The 17,233-nt window shown below is 39.1% G+C and overlaps 1 protein-coding gene and 1 long non-coding RNA gene across 2 annotated transcripts; one reads left to right on the top strand and one right to left on the bottom strand.

Moving 5' to 3' along the window:
• Positions 1-10,100: 10,100 nt before the first annotated feature.
• On the top strand, positions 10,101-11,707 carry LOC140015874 (uncharacterized). The gene is made up of 3 exons (XM_072068702.1): positions 10,101-10,952; positions 11,250-11,547; positions 11,661-11,707. Exons 1-3 carry the CDS (start codon positions 10,101-10,103, stop codon positions 11,705-11,707), a joined length of 1,197 nt encoding a protein of 398 aa, XP_071924803.1.
• Positions 11,708-13,077: 1,370 nt separating this feature from the next.
• On the bottom strand, positions 13,078-16,988 carry LOC140016315 (uncharacterized). The gene is made up of 3 exons (XR_011822704.1): positions 16,642-16,988; positions 14,399-14,479; positions 13,078-13,221 (listed from the first exon to the last, which is right to left on the bottom strand). It is a non-coding gene; the product is annotated as an uncharacterized lncRNA (long non-coding RNA).
• Positions 16,989-17,233: the final 245 nt, after the last annotated feature.

Below are 17,233 nucleotides of genomic sequence, written 5' to 3'. Positions count from 1 at the left end.
CCATACGTAAAACCAAACTCAAAAGGGTTATAAAATTTTCTAATGGAAACACTTGAACTAAAGACAAGTCAAAATCCAACTAGATAGACTAAGAAATACCGTTTTCGGAATCGTTTATATGGTTGAAACTTATCTCATTTTCAAGTAGATATTATAGACTACTTGTCTTAATGAAATTCATGAAAAAGAGAGGACAAAATACTCAAGAAAATCCTAAACCACTCCTCTTTATTTGGTAAGAGTAAGTAAACATTTGGAGTTTCCAATTGAAGAAGGATCATGTTTTTAAGATGGAAAAACGGTCATAGTATTATACAAGTTCAAATAGAACTTAGCTTTCGGGCGAAAATTTGGGCAGCATGCCCTTTGTGTTTACCTAATTTTCCAGCCATTTATGGCTTCATGATTTTTCTCAGCCAATCCCAAAGTCATGTACACCACAAACTCATCATAATAGCCATTTCATAGGCTCAAGACAATATAAGAACAAAAATCAAAGTAATAACAGTGTGGAAATGCAATTTGACAAAAGACAGTTTTGACGGGTTCATGCGCAACGGTCACAACCAGAGTTACACTTATCGGATTGGGATGAAACTTATGCCGTTTCGAAGCTAAGACACAGGGATACAATGTTGAAGAAGGCCACTCAGTCCAGTTTACCCTGTATCTAGGTCGAATTTATCAAAATGATCCCAGATTTTCTAGTTCAAGGTTTACTATGGTAGTCTTGATTCATCCACTCTGATCTCAGCACACATAACTCCAAATCCAGTAATTTCAAAGCCATATGAAAACTAAGACAAATGTATACAATTCTCATGAAGATGACTCAGTCAGATTTACAATGCAATCTAGTCAAATTCCCACTTTACAGATTCAAAATCCAACTAGTCGGTTAATTAACCGCACTGCATTCAAATGACCATATCCCTGTCTACCGAGGTCCGTTTAAGACGTTCTTGGCGGCGTTGAAAAGATAATACAGGGTACCAAAACTTTCATGTTTTGACAATTGGCTAAATCTGAACGGATTATAGTGAACAAACACAACCAAAGAGACTAAACTGTCCACGCGGAATTCTGGAAAGTAACCTAGATCAGCGAGGGTATTTTAGTCTTTTCACAAGATACGTTGCTCTGATTGAGCTGAAATTTTGTGGGCAACTATAAAATACCATTATCTACAACTTTCATGTTTTGACCTAAGGCCAATTCGGCCTCTAACATGAGGCAACAAAACCGGACAGAAAGGGGAAAGAAATTTCCAGAAATCTGGAATTTTTTATTGTTAATGAAACCTTTCTTGATTTCTTGCTCCCATCATCACTACAACCACTTATCTAAGCTTAGATACAACATAGATCATCCATATAGCAAGATATTTTGGTCAATTAGTAATGAGCTTGTATGGTAAGAAAGTGGTGATCAAGTGGAGGTTAAATCGGTAGTGCACGGTACACGTCGGTGTGACGCGTTTTCTATTAAATCGCACGTACTAGGGTTTTTACTTCCAATTCACTAACTTTTTATCATTTCTTCTAATCACATATTATTTCTCACTTAAAAGTCACTCTTAAACACCAAATTTGATCCTTACTCGGTACCGGATAATTATACTGCGGTTACACGAAAAAATCCGATTTCACCTTGAATTGAAAATGAATAGGAAAACCCTAATTTCCTATGGTCATTGGCACTTTTCTAGGGTGATTGAACCATGGATAACATGAAATAATAATTTCCAAATAATTTTCAAATAAAAGGGAATTTTTGAGAAATATGTAAGGAATTTGTGAGTCCTCACATCCCTAGCTGCCGAATCCTGTTTAGAAAGCTTGGTTTAAATTCTGGTTTGCATGAAGTTTTTTCTCATTCTGGTTCCGCTATTTCCTTACATGCATGATAAGCTAGATAAGAACATGAGGTTGGATTTTGGCTTGAGAGGTTGTGAATCTGTCAAGGCGAAGTAGTAAAAGCTTAGCTTGAGAAAAGTTGCAGCAGTTTTGTTCATCAAATGTTTGCATACTTGCCCAGAATTTTACATGGGATTTTTCTAAGTTTTCTGCCTGCTTGGATGATGGTAATGATGTGGTTTGTTGCTCAGTTCATACACCATATGCCTGCCCAAGCCAAAATTCTGGTGTTCAGCCTATGTTGATGAGATGATAAGAGAGTTTTTGTTTCTCTTTTTCTGCATTCTTTTTCCAGAATTTGCGTATTATATCTTTCCAAGTCTGGTCATTTGATTGTGATCATCATGTAGTTTGTTACTAAGTAAAGTGGTGATATTGAAATGAGGAATGTCTAATCAAAGCTGTGAGTTTGAATAAAAAATCTGGTTTGCATGATGAAAATGAAAAGAAATGCAGTGGCTGGAATTTGCTGAATGCACGAGCTTCCTTGTGTCTTTGCATCAGTTTTCTTCTATATTTGGGTTTGTTTGAATTCTGAATTTGTGTGTTATGATGTTTAGATTAGCTTTGAATGTTTGGTTGAAAGCTTTTTGATCAAAATTAGTGTTGGAAAGTGGAACAAAGTGCAGCAGTTTTGTTTGTTGGGTTTGTTGCAGAATGTTATCTCACGTGAGTTTGCATTCGTTGCATGCATGGATAATTGCTAAAAATTGCTCTTTAACCCCCCAAGTCCCCTCTTGACTCACTATGGCCCAAGTAATTGGAACATTTAATCAATTTGATCCTTCTAAGTTTCTCTTTGTGCCACAAAAGCCCAAGCATGTTTTAGTATCTTGTAATTAAGTCCTAAAATCATTACAACTTCAATCATTGTTTGGCTTTTTCTTTATTTTTGGAATCTTTGAAGTGCTTAAACGATTTATTTGGACTTGAATGTTTGAGTAATGCTTGTTTTGGATCTTTAGTAGATGCTATATTTGGAAATTGAACGGGTTATTCCGTTTTCTTGGTCTTTAAGCATTTTTTGAGCTCATTCAAGTTGCAATTAGGTGGCTTTTGGTGTTTTTGCTTATACATTACTTTTAAATTGATGCCTTGACCCCTTTATTGTTTTGAAGCCATTTTCCTTCATTTGCTTACCATTAGGGGAATGTATAATTTCTTTTATCTTTGTTTGTCTCTCCTATATGATCCAATGTGCTAAGTGAATTGCATGTCTGTGAGAACCCTGAGAATGCATTCATAAATAAATAACATTTCGTATTTCATTTGCATTTCCTTTACTTTTATTTACTTATTTACTTCTAGCATTTCTTTTGTTTTTGGATTTCAGTTAAGAATGTAAAAATAGTGTATGTGAAGTAATCTAATTTCCCTAAGATAGGAAATTTCTTAGCTTGCTGGGCTAATTTAATATCTTAGAACTAAGATTAAATCTTTCGTTTTATCATGAATAGTAGAATCTTAATTTCCTCGACTCAAACATATTAAGGACACTCGAATCGATAACCTTAATCCCTTAAAATAAATTCAAATCAGTACTAACGTTAAATGTTAGATTTATTTAACTAGGTCAAACTTGATTTTAATAAGTTAATTAATAAGGTAAGAGTGTTAGGATCCTCAATATTAAACCATAACTGATAAATATTCGATAAAAAGTGGCTTAAGTGTACTATCGTGTTTTTAGGCTTTCGAATCCTACTTGAGGATAATCGTTGGAATTAAGATTAAAATTTAGAGTTTAGACGAGGTTAGGGAGCAGGGTGAAAAGACCAAAATGCCCCTCACGATCCACAAAATCTCCACTCCACCACAACCTCATCATGCACGGCCAAACACTCCCTCGTACAACCTTTCATTGCCGCCCACTTAGCCAATCAAAAACTCACAAACTCCACAACTCTTCTCCACTGCAGCACACAAAGCTCGGCCACACTCCAACTGAGCCAACACCCTACAACCCTTTCCATTCACAGCCCCAAACTGAACAGACAACCAAGGCAGCACCGCAACATCCACCAATCAAGACCATCACCACTTCCACAAGCAAAACAATTCGCACACTCCACAAATTCTGTCCACATATATTTCAATAACCACGGCAATACTTCACTCAGTCCATTCCACATACCAAAACACCCCACCTTCACTTGGTTATCATCGACCGAGAGTGAAGAGAAAAGCTTGAGCTGCACCATATAGCCGAGAGTGAGGGAGGAAGTTGAGAGCTGCAAATTCCAATTCTGGTGCTGTCCGCGAGTTGCATTTCCCCTTGTCTTGTCCGTAAGCTGAGGGAGACACCAGAGAACCATCACCACCTTCGATAACCTCAGACCAACACCACAACTGCAACCTTAACCACTCTGTACCTCGCCAATTCCAGCCGCAACTCACTGAACCAGGACCACTACCCTGTCGCGTGCTTGTGAGCCGAGAGGAGGAAAACATTTTCCAGATTTTCGTGTGAAAGCTTGACTAGTTGTGAGGTAATTTCTGGATCATTTTAGGATTAATCTGAGGTAGTTGGAGTTATCTAGTAATATGTATGTGATGTTAGAACATTCGGAAGTTGAATGGAATCATTAGAAAATTCTGTTTTGAATGATGAGGTACCATCCGAAAGCTGAGATGATAACGCACTCCAATTCTGATTTCCTGTGATGATTTGAGCACTTAAGTGGATTTAGTCAAATGAAAATGTGATGATTTCTATTTTGCATGCTGATTTGTACCTTCGGATGGCATAGTGAAGGCCTACAAAAAAATTTGGTTATCTATAAAGCTCCTGCCGTGAGCTTGATGCACTTGTTTTATTTTGGCTGCTGAATGGGTCTGAGTTTGGACAATCTGAGCATGAATGATGTTTATCTAACTGGATTTTGGATGATTATCAGGATTAGAGTCTTGCATGTGTTAAATTTCGCAATCAAATGGTGAAAACAAAGCTGTGGAAAATTCTGTCTTGGTTAGAAAATTTTGCCGTGAGCTTGCTTGGGGTAGTGCAGCTTAAATTGGTTTTGATTTTTGTAATTTGGGCTTATAATCATAATTATATAGCTAATAATGAGTACTTAGGCCCTGCATGTAGCTAATTAGTTGTTAAAACAGAGGAATAAAAATTCAAAAGTGCAATCTGCCTTAAGGCAAGATCATCCGGACCAAACAGAAAAATTTCTGGAAATTTTGATGGTTATGGATATTATTTGAACTTGATTTCTGAGCTGGAAATATTCATATGCTAGCTTGATACGTGCATAAGGAATTTAAGAGTTTATAAGCATGTCCAAACCAGAAAATGAAATGAAAATAGAAAGCTCTTCACGCATGATTCAACCGTGACTAGTAGGGAAATTTTCTTGTGGTTGCCAAATGTTGAGTTGAAATCTCAACTTTGATTTTGGAATTTTTCTGGGATTTATAATGGTTGAAATGCCTGAATTGTACAGTTTTGTAGTCCACAAGAAAGGTATGGAGGGTTGAATAAAAACATTTTGGTGAAAAAAGGGGAAAAGGAATCTTTCCAAGTGAAAAATAAAAATTCCAGATTTTTTTTGGATTTCCACTGACCAGTCCCAGTAAAATGTATATAACTTGGTGTAGGAAAATCAATTTAAGGCGCCGTCTGTGGCATTGGAAACTAGAATCACAGGTCTTTGTCCTGTAGAAATCTCGTATTTTTCCTCTATGTGTACTGCTGCCAGTGAATTCTTAAAGTGGACTGTTTTGGGTGAATATCCTATTTCTTTGTGAAACTGGATTTGGATTCGGATTAAGATTCTTGTTTACTTGTGGTTTAAATTTTTGACTGAATCGTGATTGGAGTTAATTAATGTTGCCAAGGGCTAATAATTGATGAAGCCTTGGGCCATTTGAATGATTTTTCAAATATTATAGAATGATGAAAACTAATTGCTGGAACGCCTTGGAGGCTTTATTTTTATTGTTATCTGCTCATAATGGGTTTGTTGAAACCAAGTGCTAATGATTGATGAAGCCTTGGTTGTTCAATTTTATTTTACTGGAAAAGCAATTGTTGAAATCTAGAACTAAGGATTTTCGAAGCCTTAGTAATTTGCTAAGTGAGATTTGCCATATCTTACTCTATAAGATGATTTCGGAATAGAATCGGAGCTATGGAAGCCGTTTTGACCTTACGTACCTGAGTAACCATGATCAATTGAATCAAAAATATTTTCCTTTAGCTCAAACTAGCCTTGATAGCTATAGTAAATAAGTGCTATAGCTTTTGAAATCTAGAAGACTTATTTTAATTCTTTTCTTCCCTTAAGCTTTGCACTTGGATAGCTCACTATAGAAAAAGTTCCAAAACACAAGTTTTATTAATTTTAGTAAAAAGTATGGGAAACTTGCTCGGCAAGAAACCCTATTTTAGGAAAAGTAGTTGTTGGAAAAAAAAATCTTGCAAAAGCCATATTTTCATAGAAATGTTCAAAATAACTTCCTTACATTGAGGTTAAGAGACTGGCCGACTTTTCAAGGAAATGATACTAAGTATGTTTTAAGGAATAATACCTAGAGGAAAACTATAAGAGATACTTCGATCATTTTCGTCAAGCCTCAACCTAAGTAGAATTTTGAATCTACTACAGGAAAATAAACTAGTAATGTACTAGATAAACCTTGATGGTTATAAGCCTAAAAACTGAATAAAACTTATAGTCTCAATATTTGATGTTCTAGGATATTGCGAGGACGAGGAATTCGATTCCCAAATTTGACATCTGAACTTCACTCTTGGTGAGTGTCCCTGCCTGTTCTATGCTTACTTGATTAAAATGCTTCCTTGAATCCTGCTGTTCTATTCCTATCTGATTGAAATGCTTCCTTGAATCGAAATATGATATTTGCAAAAAAAAAAAATTGGTTTTGAACCATCGAAGTGAGTGGTGTGTACTTTATCACACTAGCCGTTCGAGTGGTGATGAGAATGAAATATTTTTAAGAATCCAAGAATCCATGAATCCAATTGTAGTTGAGTCGCTGGGTGAATCCCTCGACATGTGAATCCAACTACCATAACATCTGAATCCGTGAATCTAAATGTAGTTGCGTCGTTGGGTGAATCCCTCGACATCTGAATCCAACTACCAAAACGTCGTTGGGTGAATCCCTCGACAAATTTATTACGGGTATATCTCGAGTATACTGCGTCGGTAGATGAAGTTTGGGCCCGAAGCAGAGGTATGAATGGTGACGGGTTAGGATTAAAATAAGTGTATCTACATGGAAATTAAGTAGGGAAAGTTGACGGAGGGTCAACTACGATGGTATCTGATCAAGCGTGGAAAATGGCTCCTGAGAGCCCCTGTATCCTACCCTGTGTTGTTACACGCTTTTCTAATTGCTTAAATTGTTTAAATTATTATCCGTTGTTTGATTTATGTGACTGCATGTTTTGGGGCACCACTGAGCTTTAGCTCACCCCACGTTTATTGTTTTCCTTAACAGGTTCTGGAAGTTGAAAGCTGGAATGCTTGCTTGTATTTCCTTTTGGGTTGTATTGAAATACTATAACTTGTTTTGTGGGCTGTAGTATGTTATTTGGAATAATGTACTTCTTACTTTGAATTGCCACTTGAAGCTAGAAAATGTGTAAACCCTAACTTGGATACCTAGTGTGTAAGTTGTAATAGGGATTTACGTATTTATCTATTCTGATTTGTTTGACGTTATATCTTGGTTTGTAAGTTTGGATTACTTAGAATTGTGAAGATCTATCCAGTTTGGTACGACTGTAGGCCGTGGTGCGTAGCATGCGTAACGTTTAAGAGCCTCGTCTGGCTAATTTTGCTTATATATCACTGTTGTCTCTGAAGTTAATGTGAATTTAAGGAAGATCTTATTCGGGAAAGATTTGTGTTGTAATAGATTAGGATATTCTTCGAAAGGATTTGGGTTAGAATGCTTGCGTGAGTCCTGGCGAGAGCTGGGCAGACGGCCCGCCAACCCTTTGGTTCGCCTCAGGGGGAAGTGGGGTCGCCACAGGTGGTATCAGAGCCTAGGTTAGAAAAGTTATTCAAGAGATATAGTAGATGTGTTAGAAACCTTAATCCTCTCTAGAAATAAGAATGAAGACCTTAGAACTACCTTAAGTGATATTCGATTCAGTTAGTTATTCAAGTTCTAATCTTTAAGTCTTGATGGCTTTGCAGGTATGGAGAATGGAAACGGACATGCTAATGGGGGTAGTACGGCTAATGGACATGCAGAGCCACTTAGATCCATCTCATATAGGCCCCGAGGTGGAGGAGACCTCGTTCGATATTCACCGGCAGATAGGCACCCTAGATGCGAGTGTAGGGCCATATACGCGTACCCCAACGCGTTAGTGTTATCCCTTGATGATGAGCGCCGCCACTTGAGGGACGCTAACTCCATCCTGATCCAGGACGTGGAGGAGCTGAGCATGATGGTAGATACTCAGTTTGATCGCATAGCTGATTTGGAGATTAGGCTCACTGCTGAGCATCACTTGCTAGAGGCTGCTCGACTAGAGATAGCGCGCCAAAGGGCCAGGGCGACTCGACTGGCCGAGAGGATGCGTGATAGGAGTATGGGCATCAGGGCTGATGCCTCGATGATGATGGATGAGGCCGCTAGTTTCATTCAGGGTAGCGAGCCGGCTGGCGTCGAGGAGGATCCAGAGGAGGATCCAGAGGAGGACCCTGAGGAGGACCCGACTGAGGACATTACTCCGGATAGCCCTACTCAGGGATAGATTAGGACCTACCTGTTTATACTAGCTATAGAAGGTTAGGCTAGGGACATTAGTAAGCCGTCAAGTTTTGTCTAGGTGGATGACTTACCTTCGAGGCACTATATCCCTAATTTTTGTATAAGGGATTAGCGGTATATATTTTTGTTAACTTAGGTGCCTTACTTTTGGAAATGTTCCAACCTGTTATTTGTATGACTTTTATGTGGAAATATATGCTAAGTATTTTATTTCCTTTTTCCTCATTTTCGTACTGGCTTTAGTTACCAAAAAGGAGTAATAATAATCATAATAAATAACACCTTCGCTTAATTGCTTCATCCTCCTGTAATAGGCATCATAGACTATGGATCGCCAAATGGTAGGAAGAGGCCGTGGGAGACCCACTAGACAACACCCGGAAGCGGGTGGTGATAGGGAACCCGAGGTCAACCAGGACCAAGGGCAAGAGGGCGTGGCCGGAGACCAAGTGGCCACTGCAATTAACCGTATCACTGATGTCCTAGAGCGCTTGACTGAACGCCAAGCCACTGGACCAGTGCATCAACCAGGAGGCCCAGTTGATTCCGATGATCGGGCACTGGAAAGATTTCTGAAGTTTGGACCTCCTAAGTTCTATGGAGGACCCGAACCGGAAATAGCTGAAGGATGGTGGGAGAGAATCTCCGACATCTTTGCAGCTCTAAATTACACAGAAGAGCGACAGGTGACCTTTGCCACCTTCCAGTTCGAGGGAGCTGCTCGCTCTTGGTGGAACTTGGTGGGGGTTACTTGGGAGACCAACCATATACCAAGGACTTGGGCGAACTTCACAAGGGAGTTCAATGCCAAATTCCTTCCACCACTCATTCAGGAAAAGAGAGAGGATGACTTCATCAGATGCAAACAAGGGGCGATGAGTGTCGCCGAATATGAAGTCCAATTCACCAAACTATCCCGCTTTGCGCCTGAGTTGATAGCCACCGAACAAAGGCGTGTTCGGAGGTTTGTACAGGGTTTGAATGTGGAATTTCAGGAAGGTTTAGCCGCTGTGAGGATAAATACTTTCGCAGATGCTGTCGAAAGAGCTCAAAGACTTGAGGTAGCTAGAGCCCAAGTGAAATCTTTTCAGTCTAAGAAAAGATTTGCCCCTAGTAGTAGTCGGGAGCCGATTTTTGGAAATGCCCTACCGGCCAAAGTAGGCCGAGGAACCGGTGGAGTGATTAGACCTGGAGCACCGCGAGGCGCTTTAGCAAGAGGAAATGGGGCAAGAAATGCAGGGGGGAAGACACAATGGTGCTAGAGGGGGACCTATTGGAAGAGGGCAATCTAGGAATAATTCACAAGGAGGTCGAGCAATTACTCCTCCATCGACCTGTACTTATTGCAAGAAACTTGGCCATACTATAGACAACTGCTGGAAGAAGCTAGGAAAGTGTTTGAGATGCGGGAGTAGCGAGCACCAAATGGCTGGATGTCCCAGGGTGCAGGAAGGGATTACTCCGAACGCAAGACCAAACAATTCCGGAGGAAGTCGGCCGACAGTTCCTGGCCGAGTGTATGCCTTGGATAACCAGCCCGTGCCCAATTCCTCGGAAGTCGTGGAAGGTACACTCCCGATTTTTCATCGTCTAGCTAAAGTGTTAATTGACCCTGGTGCAACGCATTCATTCGTAAATCCATCTTTTATGTCCGGAATAGAAGTGCAACCTGTTAGATTACCCTACGATCTTGAAATTAGGACACCAATGGGTAATAAGAAGGTAATCACTAGTTTGACCTATAAGAATTGCGAATTTTGGATTGGAGAGCGAAAAATGCTAGTGGATTTGATTAGTTTGGACATAAAAGGCTATGACGTTATCATAGGAATGGATTTCCTAGGTCACCATCATGCTAAGCTTGACTGCCGAGAAAAAATAGTGGAATTTTGTATACCTGGAGAAGCAACTCTGAGGTTAGACATTAAGGGTAGGTTAGCATCTTCTGCTATGGTCTCGGGAATACGGGCAAGGAAAATGTTATCTAAAGGAGATCAAGGTTTTCTAGCATTCTTGATTAATACTCCCAGTGATCAAGTAAAATTAGAGGATGTACCCGTAGTACGGGATTTTCCGGACGTCTTTCCTGAAGAACTAAAGACTTTACCGCCAAAAAGGGATGTGGAGTTCAAAATCGACTTGGTGCCTGGAACGGCTCCAATCTCTAAAACCCCATATCGAATGGCTCCTGCCGAGCTTAAGGAGCTGAAGATCCAATTACAAGACCTGCTGGAAAAAGGTTTTGTGAAGGAAAGTGACTCACCATGGGGAGCACCCGTTCTATTTGTCAAGAAAAAGGACGGAAGCTTGAGGTTATGTATTGACTACCGAGGGTTAAATGAGGTTACCATTAAGAATAAATACCCTCTACCGTTGATTGATAGCTTGTTTGACCAACTGCAAGGATCAGTGGTCTTCTCTAAATTGGATTTAAGGCAAGGGTATTACCAGCTGAAGATTAAGAAGGAGGATATACCCAAGACTGCTTTTAGCACAAGATATGGACATTTTGAGTTCGCAGTCATGCCTTTTGGTTTAACTAATGCACCAGCTGCATTTATGGATTTAATGCAGAGGATTTTTAAGAAATACTTGGACCAATTTGTCGTAGTTTTCATAGATGATATTTTGATATACTCCAAGACTCAAGAGGAACATGTTAAGCACTTGGGGATAGTATTGCAAATATTAAGAGAGCATAAACTATATGCAAAATTCAGTAAGTGCGAGTTTTGGTTGGCGGAGATTTCTTTTCTAGGGCACAAGGTCTCCAAAGATGGAATTGCCGTGGATCCGGCAAAAGTTGAAGCCGTCATGAATTGGAAGCAGCCAGGAACCCCAACTGAAATTAGAAGTTTCTTGGGTTTAGCAGGTTATTATAGGCGATTTATCCAGGATTTTTCAAAGATTGCAGGACCTATGACTGAGCTAACCAAGAAAGGGAATAAGTTTATCTGGACTCCAAAGTGCGAGTTAAGTTTGCAGGAGTTAAAGAGACGTTTAACATCCGCTCCTGTTTTGGTGTTACCTGATGGAGAAGAAGGTTATGCAGTGTACTCCGATGCCTCTGGAGAAGGCTTAGGATGTGTTTTAATGCAAAAGGGTAAAGTGATTGCTTATGCTTCTAGAAGATTGAAGCCTCACGAACAAAACTACCCAACTCATGACTTAGAGTTAGCAGCAGTGATTTTCGCCTTAAAGAAATGGAGACACTACTTGTATGGCGTAACTTTTGAAATTTATACGGACCACAAGAGCCTCAAGTACTTGTTCTCCCAAAAGGAACTAAATCTGAGGCAAAGGCGATGGGTAGAATTTTTGGAAGATTATGATTGCTCGATTAACTACCACCCAGGAAAAGCCAATGTGGTAGCTGACGCTCTAAGTAGAAAGGCCCAAGTGGCAGGGTTAATGGTCAAAGAGTGGGACATGCTAGAAGAAATTAGTGGTTGGAACCCTCGCTTGGAGAAATTGAAGGTATTATTTGGGAATCTTTCTTTGAAATCCTCATTATTAGAGCGTATTAAGGAAGCCCAGAGAACGGACCCTACGACTCAGAAGAATTTGGAGAAAGTGAAAAAGGGAGAAATCCTAGATTTCAAGTTAGGGTCTGAAGGAATATTGAGATTCCGAGATCGAATTGTGGTTCCGACAGATGACAAGTTAAGGAAGGAGATCTTAGAAGAATCACATCGATCAAGGTATACTATACATCCAGGTGTGACCAAGATGTACCATGATGTGAAGGAATTATACTGGTGGGAAGGTTTGAAAAAGGATGTGGCTGAGTACGTGCAGAAATGTTTGACTTGCCAACAAGTGAAAGCCGAGCATCAGAAGCCCTCTGGTTTACTGCAACCGTTGGAAATCCCTGAATGGAAATGGGATCATATAACAATGGATTTCGTAACGGGACTGCCTAAGAGTCAAAAAGGATTCGATGCAATTTGGGTAATAGTTGATCGACTCACTAAGTCTGCACATTTCCTACCTGTAAGCATGAGTTTCTCATTGGAGAAATTGGTCAAGTTGTACACAGAAGAGATTCTAAGGTTACATGGGATTCCAGTGAGTATCGTGTCTGATCGAGACCCAAGGTTTGTCTCACGTTTTTGGCAAAAATTTCAAGAGTCTTTGGGGACTAAGTTGAAATTTAGTACTGCGTATCATCCCCAAACCGACGGGCAGTCGGAAAGGACAATTCCGACCTTGGAGGATTTGCTAAGGTCGTGTATACTGGATTTTGGAGGTAAATGGTGTAACTATATGACCTTAGTTGAATTTGCGTATAATAACAGCTATCAAGCCTCAATTCAAATGGCACCTTATGAAGACTACAATCCATCATTCAAAAGCTCAAAATACTTTAAGTAACTTCAATACATAATTAAAGTACTCCAAATATCTCACACTTACAATTATGCAGCTTCCAAGCTTAAATACAACCCAACGGAAAAGGGTACAATAGCCATCCGTTATAATATAACTTAAAGTTTTCAAAAGAAAACAATCTAGTACTACTCACGAGCACCCTTGGTCTCGAACCCTGTAAAAGAAAACCACAACGTGGGATGAGCTACACAGCCCAGTGAGGTTCCAAGACACTCTAACAGTTCAAATAAATCAAGTAAGTTGGGCATATCATATGCATGGTTCAATGTTACACAATGGCGTGTTATCATGAGGTGATAATCATTGTACGAGTAATTTGAGACATTTATCATGGTATGAGACATTTATCATGAGACAGGTATCATGATATAAGTACATTGGTCAGGTAACAGGTATGGAGCGTATCACAGGCATAGTTCAGGATTTCATGTTGACATTTTAGCATGAAACAATTATCATGATACAAGGTAAACATATACGGTAGGATACGGTGTTCCAGTGGAATTCTGTCGGTCATCTGCACCTTATGACTTCTGATCCCCACGGTACGGTCTGGCCATCGCCTTATCCCTCCAGTGGTAATACTCGAGTATACCGAAACGGTGGCCCAGGGTTCCAACCTACCCGACCGAGCCCAGTCCTGGCTCGAGTAGGTCAGTAACCAAGGGCAGGGCCCAAGTTCAGCTTAGAGCTTACAACATGCACAGGTAACCAAGTAATTCGACAAAAGGTAAAATTCATCATTTGAGTAGGTCGAGTGAGGTAAAGTACACACTCGCCTAATAATGATGGACAGCTTCATATAACATGTGATTCATGATAATGAAGTAATCAGGTGGTCAAGTAACCAAGTAAGTTGGTGATCACGTAAGCAGATAACCAAGTAAGCAAGTAACCAAATAGATTAGAAAACGGTAAGTAAACACGGTTAACGGTAAACGGTAAACGGTTAACGGTAGTAATTACGGTTAATTGGTAGACATATGTCATTTCAATAGGCCGCCATTGGCCGTTTTTCACTTTCACCACGTAAGAGTCGAGGAGATTTACTCCAACCGACTTATGCTGTCATAGCATAATTAATCATTTAAACACATCATGAAAATATGCTCTCCAAACATTTCATATCTAGTATTTCAAGTAATCACATAAGTATGCTCTTTAAGCATTTCATATCGAATAGTTCAAATATACCTACTTCAGGTGTTTCATGTCGAGTAATTCAAGTATACATTATTCAAATGTGCATGAGTGTGGTAAATACTTAATGACCATGGGTTAAGCATGTCATAGACTTATTCCAATTACGTATTCCTATATGGAACACTCACCTAGTCAAAACAAGCGAGTAGTTCTTAAACAAGCGTCTTAGGTGTCCGCTCCGAGTTCCTCTGGGAGATTCCCTCGAGTGCCTGAGCAAACAATAATCAACTACCACTCAAAATCATTCTAATTATCGAGGAAAATTGTACACTAGTACAATCTAAGAAATTAACGCAGAGACGAGTCTAAGAGTTCGTGTAACTCGAGGTTCAAAAGTGGGTTTTAAAATACAAGACAAATCTGATTTCCATCTTTGAAATCAAATGTAAAACGATCAAATGATATTGAAGGAAAATGGAGGGTTTGAAACCCTTAGTTTCCTTTAAGTTAGAAAATTCCAGATTTAACAAGCAATATTTGAAAAATCATATTTCACTCTCCACAAGTCCAAAATTGGAAAACTTGGTACTGTTGGAATCCTCTTTCAAAGTACTAAAAGTTCTTAGAAGACACTTTTCCACGAATGTAAGTGAAAGGCACTCAAATTTTGGCTCAAAGTTGGTAACTTGAATTACCAAGACAGATTTAAGTTGGTTTTTGGCCAACTTTAGAAATTCGGCAAAATTCACTTGTTTTGAACTAACCTTTGAAATTTGGAAATCAATTAGTGTTGCAATCCAAGAGTATAACAAAACAAGCGGAACGAGAAATGGAGTTTCGAGCACCAAGATATAGTACCTCCAAGTTGCTGAAAAAGTTAAGACTGTTGGGCTATTTTCCAGGTTTAAAACTAGATTCGAAATATCATTTGGTCATCAAGTTGGCATTAGAAATACATCAAACTTGGTACACTAAATCTTCCATGTGTGAACAACATTTCTACTAAGTTTCGTACAAAAACTCTCACGGTAAGGTAGTCATTAAAACAACCAAAGTTTATGAAGAGTTTCAAGGCTAAACTACCTTCTCACTTTTCTTTCGTTTACAAACTTTTTGTACCATGAAATCAGTTCCAAATCTCTCCATTATTGAAACCAAGAGTTCATAAACATCCACTGAGCAATTTAAAGACCATTGACATCCAAATTCTAGAAATAAAACTCTCCAAATCAGATTTGACCATTTGGCTAAGAGAAAACGAAAAGTTTTCCAGATTCGATGAGCGAATTTTGTGACATCATTTGCATATCAAAATGGTCTTAGAATATTACCAAATTTTGTACAATTAAACCTCCATATGAGGATTACTCTTCTATCAAATTTCATTTGAAAATTCACACGGGAAGGTAGTTAACTAAACCATCAAAGTTCAGGAAATTTCCCAAGGTAAAACTGTCTTCTAGCTCTTCTTTCCTTTTTAAACATTTTGTCCAAAGCAACCAACCCAAATCTGGTTTATTTGTGAAACAAAGTCCAAGGAACATCTAATCTAAAGTTTGGTAGATGTCGGACATCAAAGTTTCCAAAACAACAAGTCCCAAATCATTGTTAGTTACAAATCTGTCCAAGTGGAAAATTCTATCACTGTAGCAGTTTCAAACTTTGGCCACAACTCACTCCATTCAACTTGGAATTGGGCGTGGTTGATGGCGTTGGAAAGCTCTCTTCTAAAGCTGAATTTTCTCAGAAGAAACCATTTTCAAATTCCATTCACAAATAGCTCGTTTTTGAGCATCAAGTAGCAATTTCTGTCCTGTCTCCTGGAGAGCAATGAAACAGGACAGTGATATTCAATCGAATGGTGTGGCTCACTCAAGTGGAACCAGAATGTGAAATTGGTACCGATAGAAAGCTAGGAATGTCTAGTTTCCAATGCCGCAAACGGCACTTGATTTCGACATCGGAACAAAGAGTTATGGCCGTTACAAAATGACTGCCTGGGCAATACGGGATTCATTTTCCAGTTTTGCTAACTTTGGAAATCAACTCATTTGACCAACCAAATCATGTTATTTTTCAATGAAATTTTGTACACACTTACAATAATAGATAAACAACATAATCAATTCATTAGAATCTCAAAATCTGGCACGAAAATGGTCGGACAAGGCAGGGGTAAAACGGTCACTTTTGCTCCAAGCACCTCCTTTGATTTTCTACCAACAATACAACATTAATCTACTAATATAAGCACTAAACCACCATTAATTTCATCATCCAACATCAAATCAGCAACAACCCAAGAGTGGGAGTTCATAGAGCCCACTTTCACATTTTATACCATAAACAAGGCTACCCACATGATTATATAACCTTATATGTGCAATAAATCTTACAAAAACTAAGATCTATGGGTTGGATGATTTGCTACCTTCTTGGATGATTAGATCAGAAATTTTGGTCACTCTTTGCTCCAGAAAACCGTGGCTTTTCAGCTCCCTTTTGCAGCTCAAAATACTCCTCAAGTGTTAAGCTAAGTGTAGTTCGAATTTGGAGTGAATTGGAAGAGGTTTGGTGAAGATTTGATGGAGGAATTGGAAGAACTCTTGAGCTGTTTTTCTTGCTTTGTTGTTCGGCCAGATGAGGGAGCAAGAGAGAGAAATTGTGGTCTGAAATGAGGCTTCCAAAGGAAGCTTAATGACTAAGGATTGGGTGCACAAAAGTCAACCGCAAAAAGTGCGCGCACGCGCGCGTTTTGTGCTCGATTCCTCTCGCGTTTGTTTCACTAGTGTACTAAACTTCTAATGCATTTATATTCATATAAATATTATTCACTCTTAATTGTCCCAAAATAAGGGTCTAAAGTTCCTCAATTTAAATTGCGCGTGTGAAAACGCGTATCTCCAATTTAAGCGCAATAACGCGAAACTTCCGAGAAATTCTTATAACGATAGTACTAATAACTATCACTTGAGTATTTAAACATTAAAATGCCTAATTTAGGTCCATTGTACATGTCTCCA

This window comes from Coffea arabica, chromosome 10c (genome assembly GCF_036785885.1).
Source record: "Coffea arabica cultivar ET-39 chromosome 10c, Coffea Arabica ET-39 HiFi, whole genome shotgun sequence".
In the NCBI taxonomy this organism is placed as follows: domain Eukaryota; kingdom Viridiplantae; phylum Streptophyta; class Magnoliopsida; order Gentianales; family Rubiaceae; genus Coffea; species Coffea arabica.
The sequence above is the reverse complement of the archived record's forward strand: the minus strand, read 5'-3'. Positions and strand labels throughout refer to the sequence as shown.

Excerpts from the sequence above, each read along its gene's own strand:
- LOC140015874 (XM_072068702.1), top strand. The coding sequence starts at position 10,101 with ATGGCTGGATGTCCCAGGGTGCAGGAAGGGATTACTCCGAACGCAAGA. Across the intron at positions 10,953-11,249 it reads ACTCACCATGGGGAGCACCC|AGGATTTTTAAGAAATACTT; the intron begins GTTCTATTTGTC and ends GATTTAATGCAG. Across the intron at positions 11,548-11,660 it reads AAGTTTCTTGGGTTTAGCAG|GAGTTAAAGAGACGTTTAAC; the intron begins GTTATTATAGGC and ends TTAAGTTTGCAG.